The 17,737-nt window shown below is 32.4% G+C and overlaps 1 protein-coding gene across 1 annotated transcript; it reads left to right on the forward strand.

The window, feature by feature from the left end:
- On the forward strand, positions 1–4,015 carry LOC126890135 (uncharacterized). The gene is made up of 3 exons (XM_050658985.1): positions 1–173; positions 256–414; positions 476–4,015. The coding sequence occupies exons 1-3, from the start codon at positions 1–3 to the stop codon at positions 1,815–1,817; spliced, it is 1,674 nt and encodes a 557-aa protein (XP_050514942.1). The 3' UTR covers positions 1,818–4,015.
- The last annotated feature ends 13,722 nt before the right edge of the window (positions 4,016–17,737 follow it).

Genomic DNA, 17,737 nt, shown 5'->3' on the forward strand with positions numbered 1-17,737 from the left:
ATGGCAGATAATAATATGGATTTTTCAAAAAAGAAAACAAGATATTGCAGCTGTTGTATTGACTCATGTAAAAATACTGGATATAACAGTGATTGCAAATTTTATTCATTTCCTGTTGCCAAACATAAAATAGGTCAAAGAGAAAAATGGATTATTGCTATCAATAAGAAAAAGTAAGTAATGTAAACAGAACCATAATAATACAAACAACATGATATTTCTATAGTGTAAAATAAAAAATAATTGATTTTGTAGTGAGGATGGATCATTATGGACTCCGAATACTCATCACTTAATTTGCAGCGATCACTTTGTTGGAGGTGAAAAATCTGATGCAGAAATGAGTCCAAGTTATGTACCTTCTTTATTTGGTTCACAAACTCTAAAAGCAAGATATGTACATAACATTGACAGGTACGTACACCATAAAAAATGTATACTTATTAATACTATTATATTTTATTATTATTTACAGACATTCCAGATTTATGAAGCGAAGGATTCAATCCATGAAAACCTCCACTGGAGAAATATTAGGGCCAACCAAAGATTGCGAAATAGCAAGTTCTTCATCAAATGAAATATCCGTACAAACGGAAGAGTATACAACAGATAATTTATGTGAAATTGAGTCATTCAATAATTCTGTAGTTAATTCCAGTGCTGATAAGTCTTGTCAAGTCTTTATATGGGAGGATGATGATGGTTCACCAAAACCTTGGAAAGAATCATTTGTTTGTATTAAGTATGTTCATAAAGATTCTGTTGATGTTGAAATACAAACTGACATTAGTGGGGATATTGATTTAGTGACAGCAAGAAAGCATAAAAAGTTGAAGAACAAAATGTGTGGAACTGACCATAAAACATACGCTGATGTGGCTGTTGGATTAAACGAACCTATAATTGAGGAGGATCATAGTACAAAGAAACATAAATGTTTTAATGGTCACTCATCAATAAAAAATGAAGAGGAGTTATTGGACCTGACTGGTGTTTCATTTCACAACTTCAATTTATTGTTGGAAAAAATGGAATTTTCAGATAAAATTGTAATTTCAAAAGAAAATAAGCTTTTCATCTTATTGATGAAATTGAAAACTGGATTGACATTTGCAGCAATGGGTGCTTTGTTCAGAATACATAGAACAACCATATCAAAAATATTTTTCTCTTGTCTGCAACAATTAGCATATAGAACATCGAATTTTGTATTTTGGCCAGAACAGGAAACAGTAAGAGCCTCAATTCCAGATTGTTTCAAACGAAATTATGATGACACTCGTGCCATAATTGATTGTACGGAATTCAGAATAGAAATTCCATCTTCACTTGAGAATCGTGTTTTTTGTTACTCTCAATATAAACATGGATTTACATTCAAAGTTTTATTTGGTATAACTCCTAGTGGTTTCATTTCTTTTAAATCAGATGCTCATGGTGGACGTATAAGTGATTCCCATATTACAGCTACATCGGGACTAATAAATCTTTTAGAACATGGTGATAAAATATTAGCAGATAAGTGCTTTCCAGAATTCCAAAATGTCATCGATGATTGTGGAAAGAAAATTTTGTTTGTAATGCCACCATTTTTGAAGGACAAACTGGAATTTACTAAGGAAGAAACTGATAAAACTTATGACACAGCTAGAGTAAGGATACACGTGGAAAGAGTGATGCAACGATTGAGGACATTTCGTGTTTTAGATAAAATACCGGAATATCTGTTTTCACATATTGATGAAGTTATTCACTTGTGCTGTGTCTTAGTAAATTTACAACCTCCTATAATTTCTGAACCACAACGTCCATAATTATCAACAGAATCATAAAGTAACATTGAATACACTATTAATGAAACGTTCATTTGAAAGGTAATTTAATTCTATATGAATCGCTTATTTATGAAAGGATATAAGTCACAATAATGAAGTTTTGAGAAAATTTAAAAGAAGTGTTTATCGTTTGATAACTATATTTGATTTTTTTTTAATTCATAGATATTTTTTTCGTCTGACATCTTTTTACGAATTATTTTAAAAAAACATTTAAACTATTATTTTTGGCCGTATTTGTCCAAGTAAACAAAAAAAAAACGTTTATTGGCCAACTTTATTACCAGTTAGTAACACACGAAATATTTTAAACTAAAAAAATAAAAATTAAAAGCAGTTTTTTATAGGATACTTTATACGTTCAGTATTTTCCACTTCAATGGTTGGCCATCCAATTATTTCCTCATAAAATTCTTTATAATTTTCAGGAAGATACCTGGTATAGAATAGGATACAATAACTTTTATTTGCATAAAATTTTTACATATTTGAGCAAATAATGTCAATCTATATCATAGTAATCTTTTGAATATCAAGGATTTTTATGTTAATTGGAATTTTTTCCATAGGATAAGCTCGTTTCTTTATAAGTTGAACATTTTCATTGTTGACTTTGTAGAACAAAGGAACTGCCTAGTGCTCCATCGATAAACTTCAATGCTTCAACAAGTCTTTTTTTGTATTGTGATTGTAGTGGAACTCCATAAAGCTGAAAACAGCGAATGGGAACTTTGAATAGATGTAGCGGAAGTTTCAACAGAATAGCACGTTTTTTTGTTATATTTGGACCACCAATTTTTAAAATCCAGAATGTCATTAGTTCTTACCATTTGTACAGTAAATTTCTGCCTCTTTGGAAAACTACAGATTGCTTCAAAAACTTCCATTGGTGTATACAGCCTATCCATGCGATTGAGTTTGCATTTGGCAAATTTATGAAACGATATAAGTTAATGACTTATAATGACAATCTTTTCATAAATAAATCATTTTGTTCACTGGCTACCTATCAAGAGTACTTAAGACTGATGTTCTTTTATGACTAAACATTAAATATAAGTATTGAAAACAAATTTTGTCATAATCTCAATTTACCTGAAATAGTGACTTATATCCTTACATAAATAAGCTATTCATATTCAGTATGTAATATAAACATTAACAAACTATTTATGCAGGGTCTCCAAAAAAATCTTTTTAATTAAATTAATTGAGGCAAAAAGAATGTATGTAATTTATTTAAACCAAAATACATGTTACTGCTGTCAGAAAACAGGAAAAAATATTTATTTCACAAATAAATATTGTTTTTTGCTTAAATTCACTGTTAGAGCTTCGACCCACCTGCCTCCTGGTAGTTTCCTTTCAAATGAGCTATCACACGATGAGCCATCTATCGTCACTCCTTTATTTGCCCATTTCTAAGTTCTAAAGTTATCTTTTAGAGCTAAAGTAAATAGCTTGGGTGAGATAGAATCTCCTTGTCTAAACCCTCTTTGTAGTTTTATCTTTTCTGTTTTTATTTGTGATGTTGCATTGTCATATATGTATATGTTACAGCTCAAGTTGATTATTCCTAGTTTAAGTCAACTTCAACTAAAATGAGCAGTAAGAGTTGATTTGAAAAATTTAATTCATCTTTTATTAGTTGAAGTTGAAGTATACTCTTCCTAACCCTTGTGAGTAAAAGTAGATCGCAGGAAAATAGAATCAACTCTTACCAGTTTGCGTTGACTGTTCCTGGATCGATTCAGTAAATGTAGATTATACATTATACGAGTATAATCTCACATGCTTTTTTGATTATCACGATTTGAACATATCCAGTAACATTTAATTTCTAGAATCAGTTGTTTGTGTGAATCAAGTCTTACTAAGTGGCATTGGGAAGAGTATACCTTTTCTAGTTGGAGTCTACTTTTACTAGTAAATGTTAAATAAAAATCTTAATTTTATATTTATACTCAACTTTTACTAAAACCAGCCATTTGAGTTGACTTGAACTAGGAATAGTCAACTCCAACTGGATAATAAACTTGAACTGTTACTTATTATACTTAATGATTTTTGAATATCACTCAGCTCTATCGTTGCTTAAGGCATTAAGGATTAGCAAATAAGGATTACCTACTAATATTATTGTACACTTTATTTAATAAAAAAGCTTTTATACATAATTCTGTTTTTATATTCCATTTATTTATAAAAAATACAAATCAAACACATATTTAATTTATTGACTCCAAAATATCAGTTATTTTGATTAAACATACTTAAATATAAAATAAATTATAGCAGTTACACTTTGACAAAATTTTATTAACGTTTCACGTTAATAAAATTCAATTAATAAAGTTCAAAATTGTCAACAACAATGGTATCTGATTTGGATGTTGAAACGTTAATAAAATCATTTTTTTAGTAAAATTGTGGCTTATTTCCCATTAAAAATAGTTTACTACAAAAATGTCACAAGAAAATAGCTTCAGAATAACATTACATCTTGAGTATTGATTTATAAAACTAAAATAATACATTGGCACTGTAGTCTTCAGTTTAATTATAATAAATTCATAATAATAAACTCCCAACAAATGTTATGCTAGCAGAGTGGAATGAAGTCCCATTAGATTTACGTAGACAATTTTCAGCCCAAAAATACTGCATCAAGCTAAGACACACTGAGTCAAAACTTTTAACAAATCTGGCTTTATTAAACAAGGAAAACTTAACTAACAAATATTGGAAAATAAAAAAAAATCACCCCACTAACAAATGCGTTTATTGAAACCAGGAATTATACAGAATTACACAACAGTAAATTATTACCACTTTATGTATTTGACAGTATTTATTTATTTATATATATTTACGAGCAAATAGGTCTGGATCCCGCGTATGAAAAAAAAGTTGATTAATAGCAAGCTGAAAATTTGTTAATAGCTTAAGGGTGTCTAGTCGGATAAACTTTGATAAATGGGAACACTGGAACAGGGGCAGTTTTAATTGTGGAACAGGTTAAAAATTTGGAACGGTCAGACCACGAAAACGGCTCATTTATTTTGTCCGACAGAACAGACTTAAACTCTCCGAACAGAGATTAAACTCTCGTGCAAAAATCAGACTGCTATTAATCACCAAATGGGAGTTTTAATGAGTGGAACATGTAGAATATGTCAAATGACAGGAATTTTGACAGGTGATAAATAGCAGTCTGATTTTTGCATGAGAGTTTAATCTCTGTTCGGAGAGTTTAAGTCTGTTCTGTCGGACAAAATAAATGAGCCGTTTTCGTGGTCTGACCGTTCCAAATTTTTAACCTGTTCCACAATTAAAACTACCCCTGTTCCAGTGTTCCCATATATCAAAGTTTATCCGATTACACACCCTTAAGCTATTAACAAATTTTCAGCTTGCTATTAATCAACTTTTTTTTCATACGCGGGATCCAGACCTAAAAGCTCATTGCAATGTCAAGATTTATATTGATAATGTCAAGAAAATATAATGTCAGTAATACAAGTTATGTTCAAGTAAAATTTTTTCCTATTGTCCTGTAATTAAGAATAAATTTTTTAATTGTTGATGGTCATTTAGTTAGCTCACCTAACTCATTTTATAACAGGTTACGGGCCCAATTCACGTGAACTGTGAACAGGTGAAAAAATATGGCGACCAGCAATAACGATTATAAAATTCAAGTCGATAAACTTGAGGGTCCTGAAGACTGGGCAAAATGGAAATGGCACGTTTCGATGTTATTACGAGCGTATGCACTTGAAGACATTGTGAACAGTATGTGTAAATGTCCCGAGGTTGCTGGAAATTCAACTTCATTGGAAGTAAAGAAGCATCAACAATGGTTAAAAGACGATGCAAAAGCGGCAAGTTTGTTAGCAGGTACGCTAGGAAAAACTGTTGCCGAGCTGGTGTTGACATGCACTCATGCTAGTGAAATATGGGACAAATTACGTGCGCGATTTGAACGTAGCAGTACGCAACGGTTAAACATGTTAATTGAAGCCTTTTTTAGAGTCCAGCATGATGAAAAAGAAGATATTAGCACACATGTTGCGAAGTTGCAGAAACTGTTTGTAGATTTGAATGATGAATTGCTGAAGCATGATGAAAATGTTTTATCCGAAAGAATGTTAAATGGTCGGATCTTAACAACTTTGGGTAAGGACTTTGATAATTTCAAAGATTTGTGGGACACGATACCATCGAAGAATCAAACTTTGAATTTATTGATTGAGAAATTGTGTGCTATTGAATTACGTGACCAAAGTACCACAGAATCTTTTGCGTTTGTTGCACGCAATAGCCCGACATAAAAATACAAACAGAGCCAAAGTACAGCTACTACAAAGTCAAAGAAAAATGTACATCGTGTAAAAGAAAAATTTTCTTCTTACAGATGCAAGAAATTAGGCCATTGGGCGAGAGAGTCTCTATTGAAAAAATCTGCTGAGAATTTAGGCGAGAATAAAAGTAATGATGCTGTTTTTTTGTCTGTTGTTTTAAGTGCCTCATCTAACAATTATTGTGTTGAAGCTGGGAAATGGTATTGTGACAGTGGAGCCACAAATCATATCACTACAGATAAGCAATATTTCTCATCTTATACAGAGTTTGCTGAACCCGAAAAGATATCACTTGGTAAGAAGGATGTATGTATGTATGCCTATGGACAAGGAACAGTGAAAATTCAAACGCGTCTGAATAATAAATGGAAAGATGCTGAATTGAAGAATGTTTTTTGTTCCTGAAGCAAGCGCTCATTTGTTTTCCTGTGAAATCTGCTGCACAAAGATGTTTCGTTACAGTACTCGACGATAAAGGTGTAAATATACATGATAAAACTACTCTTGAATCTGTAATGACTGGGTACTTCAGTAATGGCCTGTATGCACTTGATATACGTGTTATGAAACCGACCAATCCCATTCAAGCGAACTTAGTAGAGTCAACAGATATGTTACAAGTGTATCATGAAAGATTTGGTCATCAGCCTTGAAGAAAATGAATATAGACATTGATGGGTGCAAAGAAAGCTTTTGCGAAGGATGTGAAATTGGAAAAATGCATAGATTGCCATTTAAAACTAGGATCAATCAGCCACAAGTCACTGGTGAGCAGATTCATGCAGATGTGAATGGACCCATGTCTACAGAATCACTGGGAAGAGCACGTTATTACGTATGTTTTAAAGATGACTTTAGTAAGTTTCGAAAAGTTTTCTTTATGAAACACAAAAGTGAGGTATGTACCTTCTTAGAAAAATTTTTAAATGAAGCAAACACAAATGGCCAAGTAGTAAAGCAACTAAGATGTGATGGAGGGAGAGAGTTTGACAATAGAAAGGTATCGGAACTTCTTGCGAGTAGAGGTATAGAGCATTGTATCACTCCACCCTATACACCGCAGCAGAATGGTGTTGCTGAAAGGGAAAATCGTACCATTGTAGAGTGTGCTCGTTTCATGTTAAACCCATGCAAGTTACCCAAAGCATTGTGGGCAGAAGCATGCAATACTGCAGTGTATCTTCTGAATCGCACAGGAAAGTCATCAATTGAGAATAAAAGTCCCTATGAATTGTGGTATGGAAAGCCATTTGAAAGTTTGAAACATTTAAGAATATTTGGCACTGAATGTTATGTTCACGTAAACAAGAATTTTCGCAGTAAATTTGATGATAAGGCGATACATGGTTATTTGGTTGGTTACGTGAATGACAGGGATGGTTTTAGAATATGGATTCCATCTGAAAGAAGAATCGTATCGAGCCACGACGTACGATTTAAACCTGAGGTTACATGCAATTTGCGAATTTTTGAAGTTAAAGCCGAATCAGTGAACCAGAATCAGTCGGAATGTTTTGGTGTACATGAAAACTCCGAAGAAGTGAAAACTGGTATGAATGAAATTGTTCAATCTGAGAATGCTGAAAGTGTAGAAAGTGCGAGTGAAAATCAAGAAGTGAATAGAGAAGAAAGAAATAGTGATAGTGTTGAAGAATTTAGGCGTTACCCTACGCGTGTTAGAAATATACCAAAATTGTTTAATGATTTTTTGTTAGATAAAGACCTGGAAAATGCACCTGATCTTGCCATGCTTACTATGTCAAATGAATTTGAGCCTACAAGCCTTTCTGAGGCACTGTCAAGTAGTTACAGCCATGAATGGAAATTAGCCATTCAGAATGAATTGACAGCTCTCAGAATGAATAATGCTTGGGAATTGGTTGATAAACCTGCAAATACAAATATTGTTCAGAATAAATGGGTGTTTAAAATAAAGAAAAATGAAAAGGGTGACGTAGTAAGGTACAAGGCAAGGTTAGTGGTAAAGAGTTTTACCCAAAAATATGGGGTTGACTATTCAGAAACGTATTCTCCAGTCATTCGTTTTAGTAATTTTAGGCTTTTGTTAGGGATGGCTGTTGAATTAAATCTAGATACAGTTCATTTGTGTTCCTGAATGGTGAAATTGATGAAACCATATATATGGCTCAACCTGAAGGTTTTAATGAACCAGACTCAGAAAATAAAGTCTGCCTGCTCAGGAGAGCTATATATGGTCTCAAACAGTCTTCGAGACTGTGGTATAAAAAGGCATACCAAATTTTGTTAAAGCTGAATTTTAAGCAATGTGAAATTGAACCATGTATTTTTGTTAAAAATAGTGAGAATTCAATCCTTATTGTAGCACTTTGTGTAGATGATTTTTTTTGTTTTTTAAAATAATCATGATGGGGTTAAAGTTTTGACAAATGAATTAGATAAAAACTTTCGTATTAAGGATTTGGGTCCAATTACACATTGTTTGGGTATGAAGATAGAGAGAAGTAGGTCAGAGTATGAATTGAAATTAAGTCAAGAACAGTATATTGATAAAATACTTAAACGATTTGAAATGACTAATTGTAGCATTGTAAATACTCCTTTAGAACCGAATGTTAAGCTTTCGAATGAAGGAATTTTTTATGAATGTCCTTATCAGGAATTGATTGGTTCGTTAATGTATTTAGCAGTTTGTTCAAGGCCTGACATAGCTTTCTCTGTTACTTATCTTAGTCAGTTTAATAAGAATCATACGAAAGAACATTGGTTAGCAGCCAAGCATGTTTTAAGATACCTGAAAGGTACAAGAACTGTAGGAATTAATTACAGAAAGTCGAATGTTTCTTTAAGTGGCTTTGTTGACTCAGATTGGGCCAATAACAGTTTAGATAGAAAGTCGTTTTATGGATTTATTTTTTCGTTGGCTAGTGGTCCTATTTCATGGGAATATCAAAAGCAAAGAACCGTGGCTTTAAGTTCAACTGAAGCTGAATATATTGGCATAACTGAGGCAGCAAAAGAATCGTTATATTTAACGTATTTATGTAGAGAAATATTTGAAAACAATGTGAATTGTAAGTTTTTGTTTGAAGGTTTTCCGATGGTTATATTTAATGATAATCAAAGTGCCATAAAGTTATCGGAAAATCAAGTATACCATAAGAGAACTAAACATATTCATGTCAAGTATCATTTTATTCGTGAAAAAGTAGCTAACAATGATATTAAATTAAAATATATGTCGACGAATGAAATGGTGGCTGATATGTTGACCAAGTCGTTAAATTCAAAGAAATTGCAGTTAATTTGTCAGCATTTGAATTTAGAATAATGTTTGTTTTGTTACGGTCTAATGTTTAGCTTATCTACTTTTCATATTGAGGGAGAGTGTCAGAATATACAATATTGAAAGTGGATATTGCTCTATGGTTGCCACTTTATGTATTTGACAGTATTGATAATGTCAAGAAAATATAATGTCAGTAATACAAGTTATGTTCAAGTAAAATGTTTTCCTATTGTCCTGTAATTAAGAATAAATTTTTTAATCGTTGATAGTCATTTAGTTAGCTCACCTAACTCATTTTATAACACTTATATTACAGGAAGACCTTAATTCAATTTATGATTGGTGCAGTTTAAACAAAATGTCGCTTAATATAAACAAGTGATATTTACACTAAATATTTGAACAGTTGACAGAATAGAAACAGAGCAAAAAGCATGTTACAGTAAAACACTTGTGCTGCATGAGTTGAAATATAATTGTAATAAAACATGTATTTTTAAATTTATTAAACCATATTTTAATATTACTTGTTGATGGCGTCTGTAAAAATACCAGTAGATGGACACAAATATTTTTTACCAGAGTTGATATTTTCATCATTTAATTTACACAATATTGGTAAATAATGTTGAAAATAAAATATTTCTGCTTTGGGAATGACTTGCCTCAAAAAATTATTATCTCTAGTTAGTTCTAAGTTGATACTTCCTTTAGGAGAATAAATGAATAAATCACATTTACTCATGCCCGTTGCATACATCTGTACCTGGCATTGTGTATAGTACATGTGGCTTTCTTTCAATACAATGTCATTTTCTTGAAAAAACAAATATTTGACATTGCTTGTTTTATTCTCCCAATCAACAACAGGTTGTTTAGAACAAGAGTATGGACATTTTATTTCAACATTTTTTGTGAAAATACCATTCTCTTGCACTACACCATCTAAACTCACACATAACCATTGATTCCTTTTAGATGGAATAAAGCCAACCTGAAGCACTTTGCAATTAAAAGTTTGTTCATACAAATCTTTGGCCCTTGGTTCATTTGTTACACCATATCTGGTTGATTCAGTATTAATACTAGTTGGATTCAACTTAGTTTGAACCAAAGATTCAATGGTTTTTGTTCTTCGAACTTTAATGTTGTGCACATCCTTACTGGCTGTTAAATGTTGTCTTCGCACATCGAACCATAATTTGCACATTGACTGTTTGATTGTTTCACAACACAATTTCACAGTTTCTTCCTCACTTTTCACAATGTTCTCCTCATAAAACTGTTTAACGTTCACATCAAGTTCGTAATTTGTCAAATCAATTTCATGTTGATCTATTTGAAGTTAGAAAAACTTGAGAATTTCAGTTATATAGTCTTTAGAACCATAAATTATCATATTTTCCTCAACTTCATCTAACAAACATGAAATTGTTGCTTTGACTGCTAATTCCGTTTTATCTGCTTCGGCTGAAACTAAAATTGTCTTCAAAGCTGAATGTTGCAACTCACTATGTTGCACAGTAAATTGTTTCCAAGATTCTGGAGGTTCCTGATGTTTTTTTGGAAACATTAACTTGCAACTTCTTCCCTTTGAATATTTTTCCAGTGCTAACTGGCGAGTACTTGGAATTCCCCATTGTTTTACCCTACTTGTCTTTGTTACACTTTCATCACAATTCACAAAATGAATAACAGCATATACATGCTTGCATCTTTTACTTTTGTTATAAATACATGTACAGGATACTTTAATTACCTTCCTCTCTTCATTTAGCCACAATTTTGTAATATAAGGTGGTTTGGAAATTGACGTTTGTCGGATAACTGAGGCCTTAATGCAGTTATTATATTCCGAAACATTGCGTACATGTCCTGCATCAACTAAATCCTTTCCTTTTTTTGGTGTTGCTGGTTGAAATTGGATATCATGGGAAATAGACTTAAATCCAGTATAATGTTTAATATCCATTTTGAAAGAATTCATACAAATTACAAATCGTAATAGGCAGTAAGCACACAACAAAAATAATATACAAACAGATTTGATGTACGATGCTACGATGTACACAAACAGAAACATAAACAGAGATAACCTTTAAATTATTCATATAAACTTCTTCTTTTTCTCAATGGTCTTTTGCGTAAGCAGTCATCTAGTCACACGAACTTATATATTAAATATTAAAATTATAATGAATAGAATAAGAAAACATAATTAATTTTACTATTAATTATGTGTATTCGTTTAGTAATTAGGTTACAATAATATTTCAGTTCAGAATTTATGTTTTTCTAGATAAATATCTATTTTTCTCGTTTTGTATATTTCACACACATAAATTTTATCAGAAAAGTATAGGTGTCAAACCGCGAGATAGCGCTACCGTCGAAGCTCACAGCCAATACAGTTAATGGGTGCGTTCGGACGACCATAGCGGCTGGCTGTCAGCAGAAATCGGCTGAGTGGTTGTATCCAGCCGTGATAGGGAAAGCTTAGTAAATCTCTCAGCGGCTGGCTTCCAGCGGTGACGTCTGACAGCTACTGCTGGCTCAGCTGTCCAGCCGCTGTGGTCGTCCGAACGCACCCAATGTAAGACGTCTTCGACTTTGCGATCGAAAGCCTTTGTCAGCAGTGGCGGCTCGTGATTTTTACAATAGGGGAGGCTATACCTAACTGTAAAATATCTAGACAAATTTGCATTATCAAAAAATGCGCCAAAAAATGTAATTTAAGGCCCCATTTTTTGACCATTTTTTAATTACATTTCATAATATCATCCTAATTCATAATTTCATGATATCATATCATTTTAAAAATATTTAGCCTAATTGCCTAATTGTAAAATTTTAATACCAAAGTTTGTGTCTTTTAGGGTCGATTTCTCATACCTGCGTTAATCTATGGTTCAGTTGAACCGGGTTCACGGGTGATCTCCGGTTCTGTTTGAAATGCATTTCTCATAGCTCGTTCATGTCAGTGCTCGTTCTACAGCTTTCGAGAAATGCTAATAGATGGCAAAAGGTAAAAAACTGTCGCCATTTTGAACTACCTTTTTTATGCTGTTTTTGAATAAAGTTAAATTTAAGTATTTATAGTCAAATAGTCATTTTAATAATTATAAATAAATATTATAAAAACACAAATAATGTTATCGTTTATCGTTAGGCTTAATATTCTCCTTTTCATGAATATTTTTCAGTGCGTCACAAATTATAGAAAAATAGGTTAGTCCGTGATAATACACATTTATGACATTTATTCTAACGTGACATTTTTGTTAAATCTGACAGTTGTCAAATTTTATTTTCAATTTGGAATAAAACCAAATCAATTGTGTCTATTGCATTTATAAAATGGTATTTTCTTTCATTTGTATAGTCTTATAAATTGTACAGATTATATTGATAATATTATTATTTTATTTAATAAATAATTCTTTTTTGATTATGGTGCCATCTATCGACAACTAGAATAATCACCGAACTAGAATAATTACCAAAGTATTCAAAGACGTGCCTTTTTTTCTGTCACATACAATTTAATGCGTTAGAGAGAAATCGAAAAACTGTGACGCACTGAAAGATGTTCATGAGAAAAAGAATATAATAAAATAGGATATAATTATATTATGACAGCGTTTCGTGTTAATACAACGCATGCGTAGTCCATGAAATCATCTGAACTGAGTTCTGAAATCTTTGAACGGCCGAATTCCACCGTTCAAGCATCGTTCAAGTTTAAACTGCCATCGGTTGAACGGGAATTGAGAAAGACGATTTTGACTTTAAACTGACGTTTACTAGAAGTTCAGGTTAAACTGGAGTTGAACTCGATATGAGAAATTGGCCCTTAGTTGTTAACAATTCCATCTATTTGTAAATAGATACCTATGCATATCAAAATAAATACAGATTTGAAGTTTTGCAGTCCATACATAATGAAGCTTCAAATTTTTTAAGATACTCAACTGAATTTTTTTAATTCTAAACGCGGCCTACTGCGAATTCAAAAACACGATAAATTCCCGATATTTTGCTTTGAGTTAGAGATATCGGAAAAAGTTATTTGAGCAAGTTGTTCCAAATATTATTATAACCCCACATACGAAATTTTATAACAAAATTCGCACTTTTAGATTTTTCATTATTTTTAGTCAGGACCCTAAAATTCGTTGTCCCGAGACGCACGCAACCACGCAACGGAGCCGAGAAGCTACTCTGCCTCCCTTGGTATATCTCCGGGCAGCGTGCGATGGCACCGTAGATGCCACTGTTAGGAGACCGGGTCTCCTTAAACGCCTGCTGCGCTGCACGGAGCATTAGCAACGGAGACTGCTGGGCTTCTCGGCTCCGTGCTTGCATCTCGGGATAACCCAGGGTCCTGCCTACAATAATAATAAAACTGAGACGCGATCATGCGTTCTAATGCTAATGCTCCATACGTATGGATAATTAGTGATAATATGGAATTTACACGTTGTATAATAGTGAGAGTGATTGTTGTTTTCGCGATTCATGACAAACAAAACAGTGTAGAGTGTGTAAAAAATTTATGGGGAGGCTGAGCCTCCCTTGCCTCTTCTGACGAGCCGCCACTGTTTGTCAGGTCTATAAAACATATATATGCTGGTTTATTGTACTCGACGGCCTTCTCTGTGATTTGGCTCAGTACAAATACGGCGCCTACGCAGGATCTTCCGGATCTTGTTTAATTATTTAACGGATAAACTTGTTTAATTTCATTAATTTATCTGGGATTTCAAGAGCTCCGAATTTGACCGTGTTCTTGAATACTTGTAACAATACGATAAAAACGAACTATTAGGCTCAGTTTTACATTAGGTATCTATATTTTTTATGCATATAATTTATCATTTTCCTAACATTCCTATTATTATTATTATTTATTATCAACCCTTTCCACCACAAAACTTAGTGATACATACCAAAATCCTAAGCAGGTAGAAAAGTTGTTATAAATTTATTCAAGGAGTTTCAACTGTTGCTTGTTGCTTCCTTTTCTAATTATTTTATTAGTTGTCCATGCGCAGATTCATGTTTTTGTGAATTTGTTAAAAAAATTCAGCTATTTTTGTTTACTTTTTTATTTTACATTTTTCGGTAAAAAGTGATACAGTATAAAGTGACAAGGAGTAAAAAATACAAATACAAAAAAACCTAAAAAGTGTAGACAATTTAATTTGCTACAAGTAAATTTTCCGTAGGACTGCTAGTTTACGAGATACAGCACGAAAACACTGTTTTTACGCTTTTGAATAATCTGGAACTTAAGCTGATACCAACTTCCCTATACACAAAAAAAAAATAAAATGCGTCCTCTGAAAAACGCACGCAAAGTCATAAAAAATGTAACATTTCAATGGACTAAATATCCAGAAAATAAATTAAAATATTGGTGGATTAAAGATTTGCTAATAATACAAAGTTGAATTATTAGGCGCGTTCCAAGTGACATAAAAGCCGTCCTTCGTACTGCCCTCGTCATGCGCATTATAAAAAATGCGTTCCAAGCGAACATGAACGATGATTCGTATCGTACACTGTGTTGTTCCAAGCGATCCATGTACCGTTTCGAAATCGGTAACTGAACACGCCTTCAAGCAGAAATTATCTTTGATCGCGCTGGACAACCCGAACGTACCCAGAGGGAGAACGCCTGCGCATTGCAAAATCGAGCGTTCGCGGAGGTCGAATTTTTCCCTCTGAACACCCTTCAGATTTTTAATTCGGTGTTCGCGCAGTACAGAAAAAAGATCCTGAACATGTCCGGGGTACCCTATCAACGTTCGAGAATTTTGTTTCGGATTTTAAGTTCGCACAGGCGCACAAAATATTTGGGAAGAATTTCTTGACATTCTGACCATTATTCTGTTCTTACTCCGTCCAATTCTTAACCTAAAATATTGTTTTGTTAAACAACTTGTAGATGTCGATTCTGGTTTTTAAATTATGTAAAGTGTTGTATCATTTTAGTATTCGTCAAACAAATAATGTTTTTTATATTAAAGCTTATTTAGTTGTTTTTGTCAATGTTTTCCATTTAGTATGTTTATTGTTTATAAATAAGTAGGTACCTTTTCTTTATTATCTTATTACTTTTCATTCGATATTGGATAATTATTATCTATTACGGTAGTATTAAAATAAATTGTACTCTGTTTTTACTTAATTCCTTCTATCTAGATGAGCTTATAAGTACCTTTATTTTTCAGTTTAATTTGTGAGTTAAATTAGTCTCTTATTGAATAATGAATCATAAACAACACATCAAACTTATTCTGAAACTATTTCTTGTGTATTTTTATATTTCATTATTTTTGTGGTGTAATAAACCACAACACAATGCCACAACCTATCAAATTCAATACATATTATATCAAAATTGGAAATGATTGCTTTACTAAATTATTCCATCCTTCAGATAATGTTCAACCCCCAGGAAGTTAAAGGTAATTTTTATATCTAAATAACAAGCTGCAATTTCCAAGTAATTCAACAATCTTTTACTCTCTACAAAAATTTAGCAGGATTTCGGCGTGGAAATAACAAATTATATTGTCGAAATAATAAAGACGCTAATCAAATCCCGTTGCTGTTATTCTCTTTCTCTTTGTTGAAATACAAATTTGTTGGTTGCATTTGCATTTTTTGTTGACATTGATTTCGAAATAAGAAAGGGACAAGAAAAGGCTTCCTTCTCTAACCTTAATGTATGCAACCCGTCATTACATTACGAATCCGAAAATTGTTCGTGGAGCGAAAAATCCTGAACATGTCCAGGATAAGTTTATGTTGACGCCTGCGCCTTGGAAACTAATCCCGAACTTACTCTGAATACATTCGGGTTGTACAGCGCGAATACTGCTACTATTTGTACTGATTTGCGCAGTAAGGTTGTTTTCATTTTTAGATACTGGTCACTGCTACGAGATCAGCTGATGGTTCGGACATCATTAAATTGCAGGGTCCGAGAAGTTAGCAACAGATGTAAGGAAATAAAGACATGACAGTGTTGTCATATGTTCTTAGAGTAAATCGGGAAAGAGCATGTGATATATTTATTTATTAACATGGAAAACATTAAATAGATAGAATAACGAGGAAAATGTTTAATGTTGTCTAATTATGTCGAAATACCAAGATTTCGGTACCTATTAATAATAAAGTTAAAAAGTATAAAATAAGTAAAATTTTGCTGTTTTAAATTTTACTATTATATTTTTAGTATATTATTATCAATATGAAAATAAGATTTGTATAAATAATAAAGTTAAACAGTGAAAAATAAGTTAAAGAAATGGCCATAACATTGATGTCTACAGAACATCTGTGCAATCTGGCAAACGGAAATTTACACGTTCTGACTCTATTGCCAAATCTATCCAGTAAACTATCAGGAAAATTTGCCAAAAAGAATTTCTAATAACTAATTGCAATTAATATCAAAACAAACAAAAAATATATATTCGTTCGTGTGTTACGTAAATAAAAAAATGCCAAAATCCATAATATAATGTAGTTATAAAAGCTTTCTTTGTATATTTAAAGCGTACAACATATTATAAATTTTATATATTATAATCACATGGCAACAATACCAAACTTAAATTTAACGTTCTGTGAATATCTAATGCAGCTAACTTCTCGGACCTCGCAACTTGATGTTGCCCGATGATTAAATAGTAGAATAATCCACAATCCACGCTATTAGTACTTGTGAATCTTGATTTTCGTTTAAATAATTATTAATTCTTTATTTTTTCAAATGAATCTTAAAAATATGGATAATTTATAATTTTTTTTTTCATAGAGGACAGCGATTTCTCAGATATCGATTCTGAGGAAGATTTTGAAGTTGAGTTGAAGTGATGTTTAATGAACATGTTAGAAATGATAATTTCTAATCATCTAGCAAACTACTAGTGGTACTCGTACTGAAACTGGCTCAGCCGTAACTTGAACTTGAAATGGTACACAAATACCTACGTTCCAAAGGGTTACGTACCGGTAATCGGTTCGAGATCGAAAGAAAACCGTTCAAAGGCGATTATGCGCAATAAAACAATCCAATCGATTTCGTAACGGTTCAAGCAGTGATTCCCTAAGTGGTCCAGGTGGACTCCCAGGGGTTTACGAGGGACTCAACCGGGGGTCTATGTTGGCGTAAAATAAAAATTTGGTTTCACATGTTGTAAATGGGGGTCCACGAAAATTTTATATTGATTTGGTATTTATTTAAACAA

The sequence above is a fragment of the Diabrotica virgifera genome, chromosome 8 (assembly GCF_917563875.1).
Source record: "Diabrotica virgifera virgifera chromosome 8, PGI_DIABVI_V3a".
Taxonomy (NCBI): Eukaryota; Metazoa; Arthropoda; class Insecta; order Coleoptera; family Chrysomelidae; genus Diabrotica; species Diabrotica virgifera.

Coding starts and splice junctions, on each gene's coding strand:
- LOC126890135 (XM_050658985.1), top strand. CDS start 1: ATGGCAGATAATAATATGGATTTTTCAAAAAAGAAAACAAGATATTGC. Junction 174..255: donor ATTGCTATCAATAAGAAAAA/GTAAGTAATGTA, acceptor TTGATTTTGTAG/TGAGGATGGATCATTATGGA. Junction 415..475: donor TATGTACATAACATTGACAG/GTACGTACACCA, acceptor TATTATTTACAG/ACATTCCAGATTTATGAAGC.